Source organism: Corapipo altera, unplaced genomic scaffold (genome assembly GCF_003945725.1).
Source record: "Corapipo altera isolate COAL_440 unplaced genomic scaffold, ASM394572v1 75, whole genome shotgun sequence".
NCBI classification, from domain to species: domain Eukaryota; kingdom Metazoa; phylum Chordata; class Aves; order Passeriformes; family Pipridae; genus Corapipo; species Corapipo altera.
In genome coordinates, this window is record NW_020884887.1 from 11475983 (window position 1) to 11499698 (window position 23716).

A 23716-nucleotide genomic window follows, 5' to 3' on the forward strand; every position below is an offset into this window, starting at 1 on the left:
AAAGAGATTAGTGGAACTCTAGACCCCAATCCTGTATATTACAATGGACTAATCTGTGGCATATCAATGTAATTTGTGTCATAATTAGACAGGACAGTCACTCTCTGCCTTCCTTGTGAGTTTTTTCCTGTGTGGCTTTCACTTCTAAATAACCGCCGTGGTAACCTTAGCAGAGGTTTTGATTCTCTGAACTGCTGTTTCCTTTTGATTAAGTGTCTTCTGCTCTAGTCTTTAATGCATATTAATGAGTGCCAAGCAGTGCTTGACTTGAGTAATTTGCAGCTGGGATCTAAAAGCCCCTGGAAGAAAGGCCTGGGGATATCCTGCTTTGGGAAATAGTGGAATATTGTAGACTCTTTGCTACAGTTTGGTGCATTCCAAAGGCAAACACTTTTTCCATTAATTTATGTTTTCATTAGTCACAGGACATAGTCTCTCCTGCCATCATTATTTAGCAACATTCCCATATGCAGTTTAGTTTCAGGTTAAAAGTCCCAGAAAAGGAGGGGAAGAGGTAACAGTTAACATTTTTTTCCAGAATTGGAATTCCTTTCCATGAAGATGTACAATCCCATGCCTAATTCTGAATTGCACAGCATGTATGTGGCTGCAGGGTCATAGTGCAGAGTGGGCACTGCTAATCCATAACTCCTGGAGGTACAGCATTCCCTGGATGTGTGGCAAGCAGTGTAGGATAGAAAAACACTGCTGGCAGCAGGTACTTTTAAGCTCTTAAAGTTCATGAAAGCAACTACTCTGATTCCCTTCAGAACTTTTGGGGAAACTGGTAATGGAAAGCCCTAATTCTGCTTTCACATCTTGTGAAGCAAATGTCCAGATGATGATGGTTCGTGAATTTTCTGAAGACCTTCTAATTGAAGGAAAGGAGCAGGTGTGCTCGAACAATACAACATTTCTGTTTTAGTCACCCAGAGGCATTCTCCAGGAAATTGCAGCAACTTTAATGCTCTCTGTTGTCATCATAAACTTGGTGGTTGTCTGACAGTTGTCTTGGCATGACAGGCTGGCACAAGGGTGATGGCATCTGTGGATAAGAACAGGACTGATGGGAGGCGAAGGATGTGAACAAACCCCTGCACAACACCAGTGTTGGGTTGATGACTAAAAGCAATCTCCCTTTCATGGTGGCTATTTGAGGTTGTTTTGAGTAGTATCAGAAAAAAATGCAATAGGCAATTGATCTTGAGTGCTTCATGTTCAAAGCACTTGGCAAAAAAAATAACAAATCAGCCCTTATAATTATCCTGCAAGACTCTTGTTATGCTGCCTCACAGGTGGAGAAATGGAAGTAAAGAGGTTAAATGTCTTGCTCAAAGCAGCAAGGAAATGTGTGGTTGAGACTTTCAGGAGCCCCACATATTTCTTAATGAATCATTTATAACTGTGGTTATATTATTAGGCAGTTGGCTTGACCTGTGGATTGCTGTAGGAACTCTGCCTTGCCATCTAAATGAATTTTCTTCTTAAAATCTTGAAAAAACCATTTTTTCTTTAATTATTTCATGACAATATGTTGGCTAAACCAAAGACTGTGTAGGACATGCAATACATAAAAATATGTAATTCCTGAACAGTTCAAACACACGTTCTTTCCTAATAATTCCAACCAAAAATAATTGATATGTTTCTCAGGTGTCACCTTCATCTTCTCAGGAGGGAGAATTCACTCTGACCAGCTGTTTTCATTTCCAAAAGGCCACCATGCCCTGGAAGCTAAAGTTCACCTATAACAGTTGTTCTTCTGTCAGTTCAACTACTGAGTGTAGAAATTGCTTATCTGTTAATATTCTTAGAAGATCTAAATTCCTCCAAACTTCCATCAGTATTCCCTGCTGCATACAGTGTACAGCAGCATTTTCCCCAGTATCCTGAATTATGGTCTGCATTCTAAACTAAGGTCTGGCATTAGATACTTAGTTAACACTAGGTTTAATGAACCCAGAAATACATAGGAACCTGTGCACAGCCATGCTTTTTTTTTTAACTTACAAAAAACAAAATCACAGTTTTTTTCACAACAGTCAAGCTCTCAGTGTATTTCTCCTGAGCATATGTATGGTGTTTGCATCATACCCTATGCAGCTTAACTCGCAAATGTTTGTTCCTTCTGGATCTTTAGTTGTGCATTTATAAAAAGATTTCAGGATTTCTGGATATAATACTTAATATCCAGAAGAAGTGTGTGTGTGTAATGCAATTGGAATACACATTAAAAGGAGAGTAACATCACCTCTGAATTTTTCATGTATTCCATTTTACAGCAAAAGATCAGCTTTTGTCTCTCTGGGTTCAGTACTTATTTTCTTGGTTGTTTTGGCTTCCTTGAGCTACTGAGCCTGTCTCACCTTTTCTATGTCTGATGTGGAATCTAAATTAGATAAAATGAAACAGGACATGATTTCAAATTCAGTTTTCTCTATACAGGCAGGATGGCATCAGTTTAAATTGCTTCGATATAATTTTGCCTCTTTAATCCTTCCTCTTCAATCTGTTTTTGTATACATTATCTATATGAATTCTGGGACTGGAAATCTTGCCTAATGTAAGTTAAGACATGACAGATGAACCTGACATTTTTCCAAGGAGGGAACTAGTGAACATACTGTATTTATAGCAGTAGGAATGTAGTTTGCTACTTGTAGAAGAAAAATATGTGTTCTATGAGAACTTTAGTGTGGGGTTATGAGAAGAGTGTTTAGATGATACTTGTTTCTAGTGAGGATTCTGGGTTCAAAGGAGCCAAAACTGGTTCTCCTGAAGCTTGAGACAGCCCTTCAGGAAACAGGGAATTTAGGCTCCCAGAAGCTCAGATAGCAAGATGAAGTGTGTCACAGTGTTGAGATGTTCTCCTGTGTCCAGCTTGGAACTCCAACGACTTCAGGATCATCAGTGGGCAGAGAGGGAAAGAGCGTGATGAAGGAGCTCCTGAAGGTTGGATCTGGAGCTTCTCTCAATAATCACCTGAACAATTTCATTCATGTCAATAGCAAGACTTTCTGTCTACAAGCTGAGAGTTCATTAGTTTGAGTTCTCAAACACGGATGTTCAAATATATGCAGAAAAATTGATTCAAGCCAACCATCTCTGCAAGCAGCTCTTGGCTGCTGTGACCTTCTGCAGTAGGGCAGGACTGCAAGAGGAGACAAACCCAAATCATCCAGGTGCCCAAGTTACTTCACCTGCATAAAGATGATGAAAAGTCTTCTTCTTTTTAAAGTTTTCAGTCTTTATGAGTGTTTCTCCTGAACTTAGTGAAAATTACTTGGATGATATTCCTTAGAGGTGCTCTGTAGAAGTGCAAATTTCTCTTTTCATACCAGGCTATCTGGTCCAGTCTGCATAAGATTTATTTTTTAGCAGTGCACTACTGGCACTTTTTAAAAACTGGTTGTGGCTAATTCTTGAAAGATTATTTTGTTGGCTGAACCCTTTGTGTCAAGGGGGGAATAATCACAAAGCTTATCTGCTTGCAAGTAAGATGTAGTATTTTTCCATCCTACTCCTGAATAGAAAGGCTGATCCTACATTTTTTGACTAGAACTGCACATCAGGACCAGCTTAGGGCATGAACTGATCCTTTATTTAGCAGAAATAGTAAACACTGGGGCGGTCTGGTCTTGATACACAGCTAAGGCCAACATAACCTGCATTTTAGCTGTTTTTTAATGGAGAGGGTATTTCCTAGACAAATTCTTAGGCCTATACTATGCTCATGTGGCTCAAGGAGAAGTCCTTTAGGCTCAGGGCTGTACCTTTTGTCCTTTCTTGTCAAGCTGGGGAAGTGATGCTTCGTTTTGCTCTAATAAAGAATTCACCTGGTTTCCTTTCTGCATCCTAATTGCTCTCCAGGGAGCACTAAAGTGTGCTTAAGCATATTGTAACTGTTTACTCACAACGCCTGCTGTATGTGCGGTAATGCCAAGTGTTCCATCTCTGCCCTGTCCCTACAGGCTGGCATGATCCGCACGGACAAGGACGAGTTCTTCATTGAACCTCTGGAGAAGGGGGCCCGGGAGGAGGAGGAGGGAGGAGGCAGAACACACGTGGTCTATCGCAGAGCAGCTGCCAAGAAGCAGCTTCCTATTGAGAATGTGGATACCCTGTATAAAGGTAAGGCAAGCTGATGTATAAAGTGTAGCTGAAGGCGTGTAGCCAGTGTGATCTGCTACCCCTGGCTTTTGTATCCTTGAGAACGAAATGTGTTCTTCTCCCTCCAAGGATGAAAAGGTGTGGAAGGAGTTGAACGCTTTACCTGGGATAATCAAACATTGCAGCAGCCAAAACCATCTCCAGGAGGGTGGAAATGACTTTGCTTTAGAGAGTTTCCTTGGCTCCAGATATAGCCAACATAAAGTTTTGTGTCCCACTGAGTCCCTGGGTGAGAGCAGAAGAGGGGGGTGGTGGATGACACAGCAGTGCAGAGGTGCCTGTGCTGGGGGCAGGTGGCACTGCTGGCTTGGCAGAGGCTGTGTTGGAAGGCTGCAACAAGGACATCAAGGCTAACATGGTACAGGGGCTTCTCACTGAATGTCTTTGCTGGGCTGGATTAGTCCCAATGGGGAATAGTGGTATCTCCAGTATGAACACAAACTGTCTTGATTTATTTATGTGCTACCAAGTGTGGAATTTAACATATTAAGTATGTGATAGACAGTGATGGAATAGCAGGAATTAAACATAAACACCAATTCTATGCAGTGTTTTCTATTTGTCTGATAACTGCTTAGATATTGCATCCTTTTTTCTAAATAAATAAGGGATGCAAATCTAGTAAGTAGATGTTTTGACAGCTGATGTTAACACTGAAATTAACTGGGTCATTTGAGTGGAAACAACAAAATAGCTACATTTTTGTTCCAAATGTGTGTACCAAACTGCAGAGCTATTTGTCACTCATACCCTAGTATTATCTTATTTCAGTACAATAGGTTTTCAAGTATAGGAAGGAAGGAACAGAGAGCCAGAGAGGTGAAGCACTGAAATTAGGGTCATGTGAACAATAGAAATTTCTCAGTGTTCAAATGGGAACAAGGATTAAAAAGAAAGCAAGTAATATCATTCAACCAACCTTTTTTTCCACCTTGGAAATAACCCATGTAATTTTGTGGCTGACACAGTGCTGTGGGGAGACTCTTCTGGTTGCCTTTGTACTCACTGTGGAGCAGAGCTGGGGAATGCAGGAGTCTGAGAGCCACAATCCCAGAAGGACTGGATGGTAGATAGAATGGAAGTTGCTCTATTAGTAGACATTTATAAATATATTGCACGTTGGAAAATATCAACCGCTCACTGTGTTTCCTCCTAAACAAAAGAGACTTGATTTCGTTCACACCTTATGGCAGTATTTTTGTTTTTGGATGGTAAATATTCCTCAGGAGTAGGAGTCTGGTACACAGCAAAGTGTAAACTGTAGATCAGCTCCAGTTATTGGCATGCAGTACCTGCGAGAGGAGGCTCTGACAGCAGTGGCTGAAAACACCCCTCTCAAGTGCTGTGTGGCTTCTGGAGGAGCTGAGGGTGGCACTACCCGCCGTGCTGGGCAGCAAAGCCACACACCGTGTCTGATGCCACCAGACTTCTGCGTCTGTCACCTCACCTGCACAAGGGCTGGGGTTTGCAGGCTCTGGTACAAAGGCACAGAGTAATCAAAGCCTTCAGCCAGCACTGGAGGGTTGAACAGCGAGGCTGAACTCATGCGGGCTGGGCTGAGACGTAGCAGTGACCTTGTCTGGATCAGCAGGTGTTGGGGATAGGTAAGAATAGTTGTGATAATTCACATTTTAAAGTAAAGAAATATTTAGTAATCTAAAGTAGTCTTCCTTTCCACCCCACCATCTTTTGATTGTAAACTTAGTTACAGATTAGTTTTCATTTTGGAAATAACCTACTGCAGTGCAAAGGGGATTTTTTTTCCCATGCAATTCTTTGCCTTTAAAAAAGAAAGTGAGCAGGCACTCTAAACCAGTCTGTTCTCTACTTTTTATTAAACCTGGCTTCCCACCTCTGACTTGCTCTAGGCAACAGGCACGGAAAGGACGTGCTTTCAGAAATTGTAATTTTATTTCCCAGTTTGTCTCTTTACAGAATGCATTGAGTTTTGGTTTAACAAACATCAAAACATTTAGTGACTGGGTGTTGAGAAGGGCGCTGTGCTGCGTGTTTCCATAGTGCTCTAAATTGATCGATGGGCTGATTTAGGAAATACTTAGTAGGGCACTTTCAGCATGCTGTATCTATTAAAAAAAAAAAAAGAGGTTAACCAAGAGCACTCCTCCCCCTTCTAACATCCCTGGAGACAACTGCATTGTTGCCAAATCCCATAAATTTACATGTGATGAATTGTAACACTTGGACTATTTTTAAAGGTCCAGCCTCCAGGAATCTTATGAATATGTGATGATTTTTTTTTTTTCCTCTAGGTAAGCTTCTGGTTCTTTTAACTGTTGAAAAAATCTTTAGTTTCTGGCTGTGTAAATATTTTAAGGTAATGAGTAACACAAAGTTTATGTATTCCATAGTTTTTAAGACAGCATCTTTCAAAGTCCCATGATATGTTAATTTAATCCCATGATTTGGGAGGGGATTGTGAGTCATGATTTTTGAATGTTTCACTTTGGATAGATAGATACAAATTCCTTATAAATATTCCTATTTCTGGCACTCTTTTCACAAGAAATAGGACAAGATGTTCTCTCCCCAGTGAAACAGGAGGGGAAGGAATGGAAAGCTCAATGAACTTGGAGTTGGGTGGGTCAGTTGTCATTTCAAGGGCTTGGGTCTGCAGTGAGCAGTGGCCACACTGGACCTCACACAACACAAGGCTTTGGAGTTTTTTTGTTGAGTAGTTTGTTGAAGAACTTGCTACTCAACTCAACATGCATCTCCCACGGCTGCCCAGGCAGAGATCTCCAGCATGGAGCTGCAGGACAGCAGGAGGGAGGCCCCTGAAGCTGATGAACAGCTGAACTTCCCAGAAGACAACCAGGACTAATGGAAGATCCATTGACTGGTTGTGAGTGTAGATTCAGCAAAAAAAAATTTGTTTTTCAAAAAAAATTTCATTTTCCACACCATGGAAGTAAATTCTAATTATATCAGCAGATACGGTGAGGTGAACCTGACAGCAGGGTTATTCTAGCATTTTCCATACACTGCTATCTAATATTTTAATATTATAGCAAAAGAAATTGAGATTTTATTCCATCTGTTTAAAAAATATAAACAAACAAACCCCACGACCTCCTAAACCCTGGTGGGATCAAGGCATGCATCCAGTTTTGTGAAGGCTCTGCTGACGTGCTGGGTTTTGAGCAGTGGAATGTCCTGGGAAGGATCTGCCGTGAAAGGAGTGGCAGAGCTCTGCTCTGATTTCAGACTGTGCCAGGTTTGCTTCTGCATTTACATAAAACTCTATCAGAATATTGGGAAACGTAAATAGTTGTTTTGGCAGCCTGAATAACTTGTTTTGACTGGTGTGGGATTATCTGGTGTTGGCGAGAATGAGAGAGTATGGGGTGTAATATTTCTACCTCCTCTTCCCCTCTCAAACAATACCATTTGTCAAAGTACTGGAAAAATGTAAGCATCACGTTTTAGGCAAGTAATAATCTTCAGCAGAGTATTACTGTGTGGGTCTGTGTGAGGTCACTACAAATTAGGCTAATTGTTTCAGAAAGAGAAATATTTTCATGTAGTGGCTGATGTATTGCAGGTATGGCGAGAATAAATCCTATTTTTTCTGGCAACTGCTCTTACTGCTTGCATGCATATAATAATTTATCTTCCTCTAGATAAAAACAAGCAGCATGTTGAAAATATTTTAATATTTCCTGTTGAATTCCTTCTTACAAACATGAAAAATGTTGCTTGATAGCAGTAAAACTAGCTACATGATAGAACTAGGATTAAATAGATGAGCTAGACTAGGTTGTTTTTTTCTTAAATGTTCTTTGGATGTTGAGTGAAGAGATGGTAAGTATTTAATTGATGATTATGATGAGGTCTGGAAGCCAGTTTGATTGTTTTGTCTCGAAAGACAACCTGATTATCAGGCTTGTAAGCTTTAATATCACATTTCCCCAGCTAAATTACTGTGCCTGTTATGTTGATCAACTGAGAGGAAATGATTATACTAAAACTTCCTTAAGGTTGATCTTTTCTCTCAAAATCATTGTTTAAATATGGTGCTCTGAGTTTTATTGTATTACTTGATTGATGAGAAACAGAAACTCAGCTTTAGTGACAGTTTTATTTACTGTGCAGATGAAAGATGACCTTAGCCAAGAACAGTTTATTACCGAGGAAGACAGCGAGGTAACTCCCAAAATGTGCTTAAACCAGGAAGTTGTTGTTTCTGCAAGTGCCAATTAAATCCCTTGGAATGGCCAAACCCAATCTGACACAAGTCCTGTCATGAATAGGCTGTGGGCTGACAGGGTGGACAGACAGACTCACAACCTCTGCTGGAGACTTGTGACCTCTTCCCATGGCAATACATGCCATTGCTGGTGGTCAGACCTGCAGAGGGAAAGTGGCTTGGTGCTGAATGATGTGATCGTTTTATGTGACCCTGTGATGCACTTTTTGGGGCAAAACCCATCATTTTGAGTTGTGGGGTTTTTTTTTTTGTTTGGTTTGGTTTTGGTTTGTTTTTTGTTTGTTTGTTTGTTTTGGTTTAAATTCTATTACTGTTTCCTTTTTTGATGTTGAGGGTGCTAACATCCCCCTGGCCATAAGAATATACCAGTCAGGTAAAAGGACAGAAATAAGTTGCTCCTTCTACTCAGCAGTGGTGACCAACTCCTTTCTGACAGACACTCAAACCTCACTGGGGCAGAGCTGGTCCTCAGTCCTGTCATTGGCATCTCCTGCCCCTCCATGAAGCAAAAGGGTAAAAGTCTCTCCTTCTCATGCTACTGGGACATTCAGGAGTCCTGAGGGGTTAGGGCCAGTTCAGCAGGAGAGAAATCCAAGCAAATTTAAGCTGAAACAACCCAACCCTCTAAGTTTTTTGAAAAGATGAAAGTTAAAAATATGATAAAGTTGTAACAACTCAGTTGCCAGAGCTTTGCAGGTTTTGGAGATGATATTTCAGAGGAAGACTCCTCCATCATAGTCCATCAAACTGTCAATGCCATTGATTTACTAATGTATTTAAATTACTTTTTAGAAACCAACGTGCATCTGGTGTATATTTTTCTGGATTGCCTGAAACGACACTCAGATTGGCTGCTGCCTGGCTGGTTGCCATTCTAATTTACAGAAACTTTCCTGGTTACCTTTGCAAGGGAACAGTTCCTTCAGGAAACTGAAGTTTCTCCAAATCCAATCAATATTTCCTCTCAGCCTGCACTCTTGCTGATTAATTACTGCTCCCTTATTTTGCAGTCAGTAAGACTCTGATGACAATATTTTTTGTCTCCTTCCTACATCATCTGTGTATGATAAATACATCTGTCTTTCTCTCCTGTCTTGGGTTTTCTCTGAATTCCACATTGCAGATTCATTTTCTGGGGATTTTCTGGGAAGAGGAAGATTGAGAATTCAGTTGCAAATCAGCTTTTAACAAGAAGCAAGGGCATGCACTCATGAGAAGAGAAGTCTCCAGGGAGTGGTATTAGGCCATGGGATGTCACCCTTCCCAACCATCTTCGCTGCAGCTGATGGAGCAGTTCTTTGCTAGCACAGGCAAATAAGATCCTTACAGCAATTTCAATAAGAAACTTTAGGATGAATCTAAAGGTTTCTACTTTTATAGCGGTGCAATAAATCATCTGGGATGATTAGGTGAAGGCTAATGAACAATGCTTGTACTTGTGCTCGATGGGAAATGCAAGGAATAGCCTCTTTTTCTCCAGAGCTGATGGAGTTTTCTGCCATGGACCTCCTCGGTGGGTGGCCTTAGCTGGGCCACAGAATGGTGTCAGGTGAAAAATCAACCCTTCCAGTGCTTCTGGGACAGTTTTCTTTTGCCTGGAAATAAAATTACTGTGAAAATAATTGATTTTTTTTTTTTAATACTAGTAATGTTGCTAAATTTTTTTGAAGGGGAAGTGCTCATGTAACTACAGATCTGTGGTGATGCAGATACATACTGGGACCACAGTAAAGGTGTGTGGGCTATTTGTACAGTGGGTATTTTTGAATTTTGGAGTGCTTTGGGAAGTATGTTGCATCTTCATTTTTCTTTTAATTAAACATCTTTTTCCAGGGGCTCTAATTTGCTTACAGATGATTGATCATTCATCAAATACTTTCCCATTATTATTTCTTTGTGATATCAAATCTGTAGTTGCTGCAGCACAGTTTTGTTCACAAGGAACATAAATCCTCTTGTGCAGAGGTAAAAGTTGATGGGGTGTCGTGGAGCTGGAGTGGAGAACTGCCACATGACCCACTCTGTTTTGGCTTCCTGGCACTGAACTGTCATCTCCCTATCCCACACACCCCATCAAACTGTAATAAAACGTTGCTAAACTATTACTATGTTCCTGGAATACAGGAACATAATAATAGTATGTGAAGAAGCTCGGTTTCAGTTTCTGTATTTGTCCCTGCCTTTCTCATTAGGCAGTTTGGGATCCACGTAGACTTCAAGGAAACACTTCAGTGCAGGCTTAGTTTTGAGTAAGTACTTAAGTCAAACTGATTTCAGTGGGATTCAGATATGTACCTTAGGCTAAATGTTTTTTATTCTGGCTGGTTTCTGTTTTGGTTATGAGGCAAGTTACCAGAGCAAATTACTTCCATTCAGATATGCATCAATTACAGGTGAATGATTTAATTATTTGTGCTTATTTAAATATCACAGATTTGCATGTATTGTTAGCTAATGTAAAAATTAAATTAATTCTCAACTGTGAGTTCATTTTAGTTTCTCTGCTAAATTCAAACACTGTCTGTCAGGCTCTCCAAAGTGATGACTTGTGAGCAGCTTACAGCCCTGGAGTGGAATATTATCAAGTATCAGTAAATGTAACAAAATTATAATAAAGATATATTGGTCTATAAAACAAGAGTTTCCAGTTCTCCTGCAAAGTCTTTGTGAGAAGCTCTTATGAAAGTATAGGGAAAGCATTCATTTTACTTTTCACATCCTTCTATCAATTAATTCAGCACTGTGGGTGTGTGAAACTGAGGTTGATTAATCACTCGGTTCTGTTTACATTTAGTCAACACTTGTTTGCTTATAGATACATTTATAGAGACAAAAACTTTTCAACAGATTTCATTAAAGTTCATTTTAATTCTTGCTTCTAATATCTCACACATTGATCTCACAGCCCTTAATGAATTTAGCCTCTCAGCCTCCTGGGAGGAAAGAGAGAACAAAATATTTGCCTTTTGGACAGGAGTAACACAAACCTTGTTTTCACTGGAAGCTGATCCTGTTTCTTGCTGGTAATAGCCCAGTGTAAGAGCAGAGTTCACGGGAGCAGCAGTTGGTAAGTCAGACCTGGCCCCCAGAGCCCCAGCTCGCCTACGTGAGGGTGTGTGGCTGCCCACAGGCGTGTGAGGAGGCTTTGCTCATGAAAATGTGCGTGCACACCCACATGGTTTCTGCAGTTTCACATTTACTGCTGTGTTTTTCCGTGAAGTGTCATCCTGTTGGGGTTTTGTTTATTTACAAGCTGTGTTCGTGTTGTCCAACCTGCTGAGAAAAACAGAGCATGGCAAGGATCCAGTAGGTCCTGCCAGGCTCAAAGAGGGAGAAACTTGTTCGCAGAAAGATCTTAATATTCTACCTTGACTAACTGAAAGTGTTCTGGAACCCATATCTCTGTTTAGGCAATGGATTCTGAAACTGAGAATTCAAAAATATGGGTAGCATGTAGTGTTTGCTGTTTTGTACCACGGGATTCAAACCCTGTGTTTAATAACAATACACAAAACAGCATCTGGTAGGCATCACTGAAATAAGCTCTGGTAGAAAATGCCGATAAACGTTTTCAGTTTAAAATGTTTTCTGACTAAAAGCGGCATAAATTTTGCCTGCTGTCCTTGATAATGATGATACAGTGGTTTGATCAGGCTGTAATATCCAGGCATCATCAAATGAAAGCAATGAGCAAGCCCAGAGCTGCAAGGGAGATGGATATCCTTCAAACATCTACATTTCTTGCAACAGAAGAGCCACATGTGAGGCCCTGTGAAGAGGTCCAAAGATTAAAAATGTGTTCCATCTGGTTCTGACTGTTCTCAGCTGTGTGAAATGTGCTCCTCATGGACCAGCCAGGGAAGCAGTGCTGTGTGCTGGTGTCTCAATGCTTGCAGAAGTGGCACTGGAAGGGTCTCTGCATTTATGGTGCCGTGAGAACCAGCTGGAGAATGAGAAACAAATTGCTTTGTCTTTCTCTGCACTAATTTAGTTCAGGGTCCCCACCATACACCAAGCACATCCCTTCAAGCACGTGCTGTGTTGCCTGTGAGCTCAATGTTGGTTTAAAGGAGAGTCTTTCAGTGCCTCAGAGCTGGTGCTGCATAGACAATTGTCACCAGGCTCCTTCAAGCCACTGCCTGTTTCTTTAGCTGGCTGTGTATATGGTAAGTTGTGCATCATATAATGTATTTAATCACTGTGTTATGGACTGTTCCCTTTAAAAGCTGTTCTTCCCAGTGCCCTAAAATCATCTCCCAGTGCAGCCAGAGCTGCTTGTCCTGCCTTCCTTCCCCTTTGCAGTCACAGGTCCCACAGTGCTGGGGGAGCTTAGCAGTGCAGACACTGCTGATCACCAGTACTACTACTGGGTGAACTGACAGAGGGACTTCTGCCTTTTGAAGACGAGAGGAGGATGCAGCTCTTTGGGCTGGATTCTGCCCCTGGTGTGTACAGGGGCAGGGATGAGCAGGGAAGCTCATGCCTCTTTGATGTTTATGCTTCAGCAAGGCATGTGTTCTGCTCTGTGGGAGGCTGGGTAGTACACCTGTAGTAACCCGGTGGTTGGTATGAATTAGGTGCCTGATCTGCACAGTCTTGCTTTATAGCTGCAGTCTGTGTTGGGTAATAACTTTCTGCAGCTATTTTGTAACTCTTGCTTGGGACTGCCTGGACTTTTTAGGTAAAAATAACTTTCTCTAGGAAAAGCAAGCAACAGCAGTGTTAACTTTCATTTCAGCTAGTGCAAGGCTCCTTTCCCCTGTGCCTCTCTGAAATTCTGAAAGGTAAGAGGGTTTTAGCCCAGGAAAAACCCAGTAACATTTCTGATTTCAGTTGCTTTCAATGTGCAGTTTGGTAACAGCAGCAAGTGAATTTCTTCTTGGAAATTTGTACTTTTCTGTAGAGCAGAGGCACTGTTTTGAAACAGTGGGATAAGTGGGGTAAGGCAGTAGCAGAAACTGTTACTGCAAACTGTGAGCACAAACTCTGGTTTTTCTAAATGATCACTTTAAAAATGATTTATAATTATTTTTCAAAATATTTTGTCCCAAACTGTGTAGAGCATGAAGTCTCATGTGTACGCTCGCTGGTAATAATTTGAATTTAATTGTCTTTGCTCCTTTGAATAAAAACCTCAGGAGTCATTTTATCTAACATTCACATATTAGATTAAAAATGTTCTGTCAGCAGGATTGTCTTGGATCATGAGGTACTTTCAAGCCAAACAACAGTTATTTTGTTAATGCAGAGGTGCCTTCTTGGATATGAACCATTCCTGATAAGGACCCACATGTGAGCAGTGGCCACAAGCTGCTTCACTGACTTCCATCACATCCCAGGTGTGGATGATGCTCTTACCTAGTTTGATCCCTGTGGCACTACCTGCACAGACCTGCATCCTGATACTCTCTTACTGAAACTTTGCTATTCTAATAAGACCAAGGACATGGTTTGGTAATTGGTTTAAACTAATCTAACACTCTGCTAATGACAGACCAGTCCTCCTTTTCAGTGGCCACAGCCTCCTGTCAGCTGTTGCTGTCTGAGCCACATTGCTGGAAGGGATGCAGTCACCAGCTGGAAACTGTTGGATGGTCCAACAACGCCAAGGCAGGCAACTGAATCACTACATTGCTTTCCTCACTGCTCATGGAGACCCTGTGCTCTGCTGGCTGTGTGTCTCAAAAGAGATCCCCAGAGAGTGGCACCTGGTTCTGTTGTCCACCTGCCCCATCCCTCTGCAAAGGTTTTGTAGACCAACATTCATTTTCTGTGTAATGTGGTTGCACAGCTCACAGAACTGCGGTGCCTGTTAATGGGTTAAATACCTAACACTTAATTTTTCAGCAGGTTCTTTGATTAAAAGCCTGAGACGCATCTTTGCTCTTCCTTTTATCTCTGAGTTTTTGTGCAGTCACTTGCTCGTTCCAGCTCTCTGTGTGTGCTCGGACCATCTGGCACAGCTCGGCTGCCCGTCAATGTGTGCTGCTTTCAAGGAGGAAAATTATTAATCACAGTCTGGATGGTGAGGGGGTTAGGGATTGCTTTTATTTCCACTGCAGAGCTGGTAGTTCCACAGGCAGGCAGTTCTTTAGGGAAGAACTACCCTTTGAGGAAAGGTGGCCAGAAATCCCGAAGGTCCAGGTGTAAGGGAGGAGCTGGGAGCAGCGATCCTTGGCGCCTCGTGCTGCGGGAGCCTCACAGTGCTGAGGATCATTTTCTTTAGCACTGCTGGGCTTCAGACAGTTGTCCTTGGAAACAAATTCATTTCCCTGGGCTTTGCTCCATTTTGCAAGGTTTGGTCACTACAGACTGTCAGTTTTAAGAGACATGGACTATTTTTTTTTTGCTGGTAACCCTAATATTTTAACATTGCTTCAATAATCACAACTTTGTAAACATTGGAGTGATTATTTACAGAACGCTTCAGGAAGGATTCTTTTATGTGAGTTGCACATAAGACATGCTCAGTTCTAAAAGTAACCTGAAAAGACAAGCCTAATAGTGGTTTCTATGAACAGCCACCTGTGGGGACTCTTTAAACTTGTAATCCTGTCAAGTATCTGTGCACTTTGTGACCATGTCTTTTTGCCTGTCAGGGAGATCCTTTTTCCTGTGGTACATGTGGAGGCATATTGCAGTTGTTGAAGGCACTTGCTGATTGTGAATATTAAGAGACACTGAAAAATGTTTTCTACCTGAAGCAACTGCCTCCAAAACACCCATCCCTGTGCCTCCTTCAAAAACCACCTTGCAAAGTTAGCAGGAAAGTCAGCAGGGAAAGTTTACCTTGCTGCTGAAAGGACTTTTTTTAACTTTAAAATGAATGTGAATCGCTGCTTTATTTTCTCTCTGGTCTCTCTTTTTTTTTTTTCTTCTGGAAGTATCTTAGAAATAAATGGGTGGTGTGGTTTAAGTGACAAGGTGTTTTGAATGGGTCTTTGGATGTGGGAAGTCACGATATTTTGGAAACGTCATTTTTCCACAGATCAGCAAACCCAGGTCACTTCATGGGAAAGCATCTGTTGTGACTGGCAGCAACAGTAATTAAATGGTGACATGAGAAACTGCCCTTGCCTGGCTATTAAAATACATGAAATTAGCAGGCACTGAGAATTACATCTCATGAGTTGTGTTTTGTTGTTGCTGAGTGGGCAGCAATTCTGTTTGTCTAATTGAGCTTCACTGTATCATAGTGTTCAGAGTTCATTCATCCTACTGCATTTCTTTCTATCTAGGGTTTTCCTCTTTTAGAGACACTGTTATATATAGTAATGAACACATTGCAGTTGTGCATGCCTTTTTCCCTGTGGAGTAGGGCAGAAGTTTGGATCTGATTTTACAGCGTTCTCATACACATTTAGTCACATTGAATCTGGGTATGCCAAACCCTAGATATTTGGGGTTTGAATCTATTTTTAGGGTGGCTTTTAAAGCAGACTTTTTTTCCAATACATCAAAAAATGGATTTCATGGAGGTTGGGAAAGCACACCTTTCAGGAACCTGATCTTAAAATGATGAGTTGTCTAAAGCCATATATTAAATCTGGGTTTTAGTCTCTGTTCACAGGCTCACTGGCCATTAATTCTGCCAGTTCAATGTAGCCTTTTCCCAGTCCCTCTTCAGAAAGTGTTGACTAAAGAGCAGGCTGAAAATCATACATGTTAACTTCATATTCTGCTTGCAAGCTGAAGTAATTTTTGCTTTGTTCCTCTTAAAATAGAGCCTCTGGAGACTTGTTAAACTATGAAATGGTTACAGAAAGCAGCCCAAAGGCTCTAGCTAAGGGTATTAAATGTCCTAGGCAGCATGAAAATGCTGCTCTATCTCCAGTGGAATAAAACATAACAAAGGGAGAAAATCTGATTTTGAGTCACTGTAAAATGACTGGAATATAATTTCTAAATATCCAGGTATTTTTCTAGGATATCCCAATTAAATGTGTGCAGAGAAATGGATGGTATTGATATTTCCATGGCAACCCATTGTAGCATTTCAGATATTGACCCACAGGTCATATGTTACTGAAGAAGAATATTTTTGAAAGACTGGTAAAATCTGTCAGTCTACTGCAAAAATGTACAGGCAACAGCAACAAAATGCAGATGAGAAAACACAGGATTTGGAATAAAATCTGGACTTAAAAGTTAAGTGGGAGTTTTGTTTAAGACTCCACTGGTGGTAACATCAAGTGCCAGCCCCAAGGGGTTAATTTCTGCCGGTTTTTTGGCTGTAGGTCTGGTTTGTGTTTGTGGCTGGATGTGGGATAGAGGTGGGATGATTGTAAAAATATTGTAGCAACTCTTATTACGCTTGTATTAGAGGTGCTAACAGACTTTGGGAGAGCCTGACGTGGCTGCCTTCATGCTGCTCGTACACTGGTCCTTGGTAATGGTGGTGGAATATGGGTGGGAAGGGCACATGACCTGCATTAGCTAAGCCTTAGATCTCTGTGGAGGTGTTCACTGGTCCATAATACTGCCTGACCCTCTTATCAGATGTCCTGAAGGAAATTAAATGTTCTTTTGTATTGCCGAGACCCTTGTGAAAAGCACTGGCAAAGGGCAGAGTGTTCCTTGCAGTGAAACTGGTGTGTCTGAGCTCTGAAGATTTGCAGCAGATCAGATTGATTGCACTGGTAGGATTTACAGTCCTTATGGGCCTCAGGTCAGACAACTGGAAAGCCTGATTGTCTCTGAAGTGATGGCGGGGGCATTTCCAAGAATCTCTGGGAGAAAGAATCCCTTAGCTAAGAGGCCACATTTCTTCCTTAAGATTATTTCTTTTCAATTTTTTAAAGTTTTTTAAAGGAGAGCTTGGAGTCTTTGCAATGTGAGATGGAACTGTACTCCCACCAAATAAATTACAGTGTCTCTTTCAAAATCCCCGTAGGCAACGCGTGCTATGCGATAGCTAATTCTCACAGACCTTATACGAATGAATTTTCTGGGAACTGCCTTTGTAATAATAAATTACTGGTTGGCAAGTGTATAAGGTTCAGCCAAGCCATGCACTTGATCCCGTTCACACTGATTTTAATGGAAAAGTTCCCAGTGAGTTTAGTGGGGGCAGACCCAGTGCAAGGCTGTGAGAAACTGGATGTCTGAATTTGCCTGAATTGCAAAGTGTCTTTGTCTGCTTCTGTTTTGATTAATTTTGTACCTTCTGGTTTCATGATTTACTTTAGGATCATTTAAACACATTGAAGCTTATCTGTAACTTGAAGTTACCTTAAGAATTGAGCATTGAGAATATGAGCTCTATATTCCTAATGATGGAGTGTATCTATGGAAATGATGGAATGGACCCAGGCATTCCTAATGAAGCTGTGCTACACAGGTACTCACTCTCTAACACTCCTTTTATGTCTTTTGAGAGACAGCAACATCTTTCATTGCTCATGAAAAATTATCAGAGCCCCTTGGAAAGTATATTTATTTTCCCCTGTTTTCCCACTGTGCTGTTTGCATAGGTTGTATGCTTTGATGTGTTACTTTCCAGTTGCAGCAGATGTGCTTTCACCACTTAGGGCACAGACTTATGACAATGTCATACACATTCCCCTAATTTGGTCAGGATTCAGGCAGAGTCTTTTCCTGCTTTCAGCAGCTTGGTCACCATGAGATGATTTTTTTTTCCTCCCTGCTTATGCTGTGTCAATACCCTTCCTCATGTCAAGAAACACATCATTAGTTTCGACCAGTTCAACCAATTTGTCATTAATGAATCTGTTAAGAAGTTTCCAGATTATAAGTGACTAAGTTATATGTCTTGGGATTTCAGTGCTGTTCCTTTTTATTTTAATGTCTTCTTTCTATCACCTGGTCAGGTATGCCTTCCTCCAGTGTTTGTTAGATGCATTTGGAGCTGGGATGTAATTCTGTTAAGCTTTGTCAGTAATAATTGTGCCTCTGTTCCTCCTGGTGCTCTCTGATTAAATAATTTTCTGAATATTCTCTGTACAGCTCTTTTTTGGGATATGCACTTCACTGTGCTCAATCTCATTGTTCCATTCATACTTCCTTTTTAATCCAATTTGCAGGAAATCTATAGTGCCCTCCTTTCCCATAGTACTTTCCAAAAATCACTGCTTTGTGTTCATGTAGCAGTATCTTCTTTTCATCCCTCTGCTCCAATTTTCAGAAAACTTCTTGACTGATTTCAATAGTTCATTGAATTCACATGGGGCTGTGCTTCTGTACGTTTCTTAAGTTCACCAAAATATGCTACAGTGTAACTGCAAGAAGTCTAAAATTTTGACCCCTCAACTTTGTTGTTACTGGTTTGTCCTTTCAGTTCCTCTCTTTTTGTCTGGTCCAGCTGAGCCACTTTTTTTTTTGTTGTTTTTGTTCCCCCCAACAATTAATTTGCCTAATTTAGCTTTTCAGATGATGCCTTGGTGATTTTCATCTTTCCCAGATATCTTAGTGTCTTTCAGGCTTCTCATCCACATTTTTCAAGGAACCCATCATGTCCTGTCAGTATTTTAAGCACTGTATACCAAGATGCCATGTTGCATGAGGTCTTTACTGCTCATTTTGTTTTCTCCTAATTTATAGTGAAATTTTTGGGAGATTTTGATATTGTGCTAGCATTTAGGAGAATTTCTCATTCATGGGCAAATTTGGCTCAAAACACAAATACAAAAGCTATCCTTGCTCCCCAAATTCTAAAATATCCATTAAATCCAAGCAAAGGACTTCTCAATTCTGATATAGCTTTAAAGGAAAGAAACACACTTCCCTGGGCACTAGCACCAAAACCACCCTGCAGTATTGGTCTCTCCCCGTTCTTCCAGAAGCCATTGAAATGTGCAAGTACCTTTCTCACTTTATAATAAAGGCAAATAGTTCAAGTTTTTCAAAAGAAGTTTCAAGTTCTTTAGATACCCAGGAAATCTACTGTCCTCAGCCTCTATAGGAAGGATCTCGAGAAGATAAATTTATTGGTTTCAGGATCTGAAGGGAGAATCAATAAGGCATCTACAGACTTTGAAGCTCCTGGCCTGACCTCTGTATTCCCATTAGCCACTCTCCTCTTGTTTCTCCCCTCTCAGTCACCTTAATGACAAAGTCAGTGTAAGCCCTTGGACTTCATTTCACTTCACGTTTTGCTCTTGAAAAAACCCATGAAGTGATTAACAGGATATTTCAGAAACACTGCCAAGAGCTCAGGGTGAATTTCCTTCCCTTGGAAGTGCTGAGCTTGGGCTGGAAGAGGAGGCTGCTGTGCAAATCCAGCTGGGAACTGCTCTCCTTTTGCAGAGGAAAAGGACACACACCACTGCTGTGGGTGCTCCCATTGCTCCGTGCTCTTGCCCTTTGCAAGGAGACAACTCTTGTGCTGAGGGTACAGACACGTGCCCTGTCCTGATGGCTGAGGGGCTCTGTTGGCTCCTGGGCAGGCTGGGTGAGGACAGCAGCACAACTCACCTCATCCCTGAGGAAGAGCAGCTCTGGTGCACACTCGGTGTGATAGTTCCCTGCCAGGACGGTTGGTGGGCAAGGTGGAACGGCACGTAGTGGAGTGAGGAAGTGAGAAAGGAGTGCCATTTAGTGTCTGGTTGTAGAGAGAACTGTATGCTTGCAATATGTTTTGCCTTCTGCTGGCAGTCCTGGTGTGAAAAGCAGCACAGCTTAATTAGGCAGTGTCAAGATACTCGATTCTTCCAATCTGCTTTCCAATCTGAAGTGCTGTTCTTTGCTGATTTAGCTGTATCTTGCAAGAAGTCTATACCCTTATGGCTAAATGATCAAGCTGCATGAAAAATTTCAGTGTCACCTGATTTTTGATGGATTTTTAATAAGACTTGGACAAACCTGTCAGGCCCTGTGGAGCATCACTCTGCCCAGGAGTTTTCAAGCAGGGACCTATGTATACCTTGACCAGAGTGAATCTGCAGTATCCAAGTTGTGTGGGATTTAATATGCAAGAGGGGACTTAGTGGGACTTAGTGTGCGTGTCCCGCAGCACTGGTCCACCCAGTAAACCCAGTACATACCAGTTGCATCCTACCTGTGTGTGCTCAGGGGATTTCAGAGCATGCTCTAGGCACGTGAGACAGCACTGAAGGACATCCCAAATTTACTGAGTACATGTGTGGCTCACTTGTTCCAGTATGTTGCAGCTGCAGTAGATTTACTGTGCTTCTGGATCTGGTTACCTCATGGCCAGTGCTTCTCCATGGAGGAGTGGTTCAAAACACTAGTAGCTTGGTCAGACATCTGGACATCTAGAAATGTGAGACAAACAGTTGGTGTTCTCTAATCCCACCTGGGCAAAATTTCTGAGAAGATAAAGAGCAGAACAAGGAGGAAACCTGGATGAACAAACTAATATCAAAACCTTTGTCTCAAGGATGTACTGTTCACAAGGGCTTTGTTAGGATTGTGTTTGATAAGAATCAAGTTTCAGTGGGTTTTGGATTGTGTTGTTGAACAAGAAGCTTTCTTCGCAAAACTTAGAATGAAGAATACAAAAGGAACTTGTTATTGGTAAAGAATTTTTTTTCTTACTAGAACCATCTTCCTCTGAAATATGAAAGATCCTTTCCAAATGCAAAAGTTATGCAAACATGCCTGAATATAGAAGTGAAACTGGAAAGCAGTGGGTTTCTTCTGCCAGTTTTGCAGGAGGCCACCCACAAAGGTATATCTTATTTTTTTCTCTTTCTGGTTTTGGTTTTTTTTTTCCCCTCTGGAAAAATACAGAAAATTTTTGGCCAAAATCAGAGCCTGCTCTGATTCCATAGCCTTTCTTATCAAAGCAGGATTGAAATGTAGTTTGAATTTTCCAAGTAATGTATCATCAACTGAAGGAAACAAATTAAAAAGTAGAGTTGAAAATTTGGTGCGCATGATTTATCACCAAGGCTTTAAGGTCTTGCTCAGTCAGACTCAAATATAACAGTCTTTCTCTACATAGATGGAGGAGCATTTAGTCAGACCATTTGGTGTAAGCCATTTTCCTTGCTATTAATTGGTGTTGGCTGTATTTTTGTCTTAGCTTTGAGTGTTTGATAACAGTTTGCTGTATTAAAATGAAAGTCCTGTTTGTCTTGATATTTCCAATCTGTTTCTTGACTGTGGTATTCTCGATTTTTACTTGTTTTAAGAGGCTGTTACTTCCCATTCTGCATATTCACTCCTTCTGACCAAATGGGCAGGAAATGTACTTAATTTATGTGTAACCCAGAGAAATGCAGGATTCCCTGCAGAGGGACCCAAGCTCAGGCTCTGCAAGGCTTACAGGCAATTCCTCTCTCCTCGCAAATGTCTCTCTGCCTTGCACCGCTCTGTGCACCATCTGATGGATGACTTCTCAGTGCAAGCAAAACCTTAGAAATATGGTTAGAATGTGAGTTGTTTATCGTTCTTTGCGATTCAGAAGCCAAATATTCCAAATCTTTGCAGTCAGTTATACAGCAGTATCATTCTCCTCTACTATGGAAATCATCTCTTTGGCGCTTTGGTGCGCCCCGAGCCCCCTCTACCACCACTCCCTCCTGTGCATTGTTCAAACTTATTAAACAGAATTCCAGAGAAAGATATTGAACAGTTTGCACTTGGAGCCTACATTGTAGTCTAAATGATCTCACTGCTTAAAAATGTTTTCTTGAGCCTAAGTTTAATAATTTGTCACAATCTATCCTTTGTAGCTAACCCTCCCCCACTTTCTTCTTAAAAAAAGTTCCTTCCCTTCCATGTGCCAGTGTTTTGTAGACACATAAGCTGTTATCAGGTTGTCTCAGCCATCTTTCAATCAAGATGTACTTTTTAGTTCCTGTAGATGATTATTTTTTTTCTTCATCTTTATGTAAATACAGAAATCGTACTAATGTAACCTCCTGAAGTTAAAATGACGCAACCTAGCTGGTGTTGTTGTGTAACACAGTTCTGTGGGAAGACAAATTCTGCTTGGGATAAGGCACCTTTATCCCAGTACCCACACTGGTGCTTATACTGATAATTATCACCCAGAAGGTAAGTGATCTAGGACAATAAACCAGGAGGATGACTTTAAATGAACAAAGATTTCCACACCCTTAAAAAAGAAAAACATAGCAATGGGTAGGCAGCTTGGCAGCAGAGTCATCAGCTGAGTAAATGTGTGTCCTTGAGCAGAGTTCATGTTCTGCTGTGGTTTGGTGGTGTTGGATGGAGGAATGACTCTTATTCATACATTTGTATTCCCAAATAAGTCTCAGTGATTAAAACATCCTGACTGAGCAGAACTGTTTTTTATGGATTCAAAACTGGGATAAAATAATGTTCAAATGTTGAGTTGACTGTTAATCCTTCAGTGCTGTCCTGACAGTGGGTGTAGTTATTTTCTGTAAGGGTTGTTTTGCCAGAAGTGTTTTGGCTGTGTGGTGTTGGAATGGTATCACATCCTGAGTTTGAATTTAAAAAGGTTTCAGAGTTAATCAAATGTAATCACAAACAAAACCCCTAATAATGCAAGTATTGGATTCTTAGGTCTGTGTCATATGGATGCTTTTGTAAGAGTCAATAACTTCTCTCAATTACACTGGTGATGGTCCAGAACTCTTTAAAGACATTGACACTCTTCAAAGTTCATTGAGATTGCACTAAATATGCACCAGCACAACTGAGAGTTGACTTTAGTCCTATCTTTTTCTTTTCTGCGTGCTAGATCATCTCAAAAAATGTGGAAAATGTGGTTCTCTGCAAAGAGAAAAGTAGATCTTGAATGTCTGTGCTGTGGCATATACTAACCAAAACACAGGAACTGGTGCCAGAAAACTCCTAGCTCATATATCCAACATGTTTCCTTTAATGGTTTGCTCATCAGTTCACTGTAATCCTTAAAAGTTAAATCATGAATGTCATTAGGAACTGGTGAGAATTTAAAATTATAAAGATGGAGCTTCACAGCTCAAGGCAGTAAAAAATCCAGAAGCAAGTGGCACTTGTTGGCATCCACATGTTTTCATTCATCCAGCACTGCCACATTGTAACAGTTTGGCAATGGGGATTAAACTGAATCTGTGCGAAATTCAAAGCATTAATTTGCTTTGGAAGTCATTTTTTTTGCTTAACAAAATAATTGGGAAGTCAAAAATTGACAATCAGAAGTATCACTGCACCAAATACAGTCTTCTACCTGAAAGATATTAGAGAACTGGGGACAGTCAAACCTGAGTGAAGCTGTGGCTTGTCTGAACTTACCGGGAACTTTCCCAGGGACTCCCTTGGACTCACTTGGTAGTGTTATGGTATGCATGCAAAAGTGCATCTCATGAAGCTAAACCCTCACTTGCTGCTCTTTGTTGGCACTGAAATGACACTGGGTTG

General features: G+C 41.0%; 1 protein-coding gene across 1 annotated transcript in view; it reads left to right on the forward strand.

The window, feature by feature from the left end:
- The window catches only part of ADAMTS2 (ADAM metallopeptidase with thrombospondin type 1 motif 2), a 170705-nt gene that overhangs the window by 58726 nt on the left and 88263 nt on the right, over positions 1 to 23716 (forward strand). Inside the window, exon 3 of the mRNA XM_027643112.1 lies at positions 3972 to 4131. Coding sequence (XP_027498913.1) covers positions 3972 to 4131 — 160 coding nt within the window. The remainder of the gene's footprint in view (positions 1 to 3971; positions 4132 to 23716) is intronic.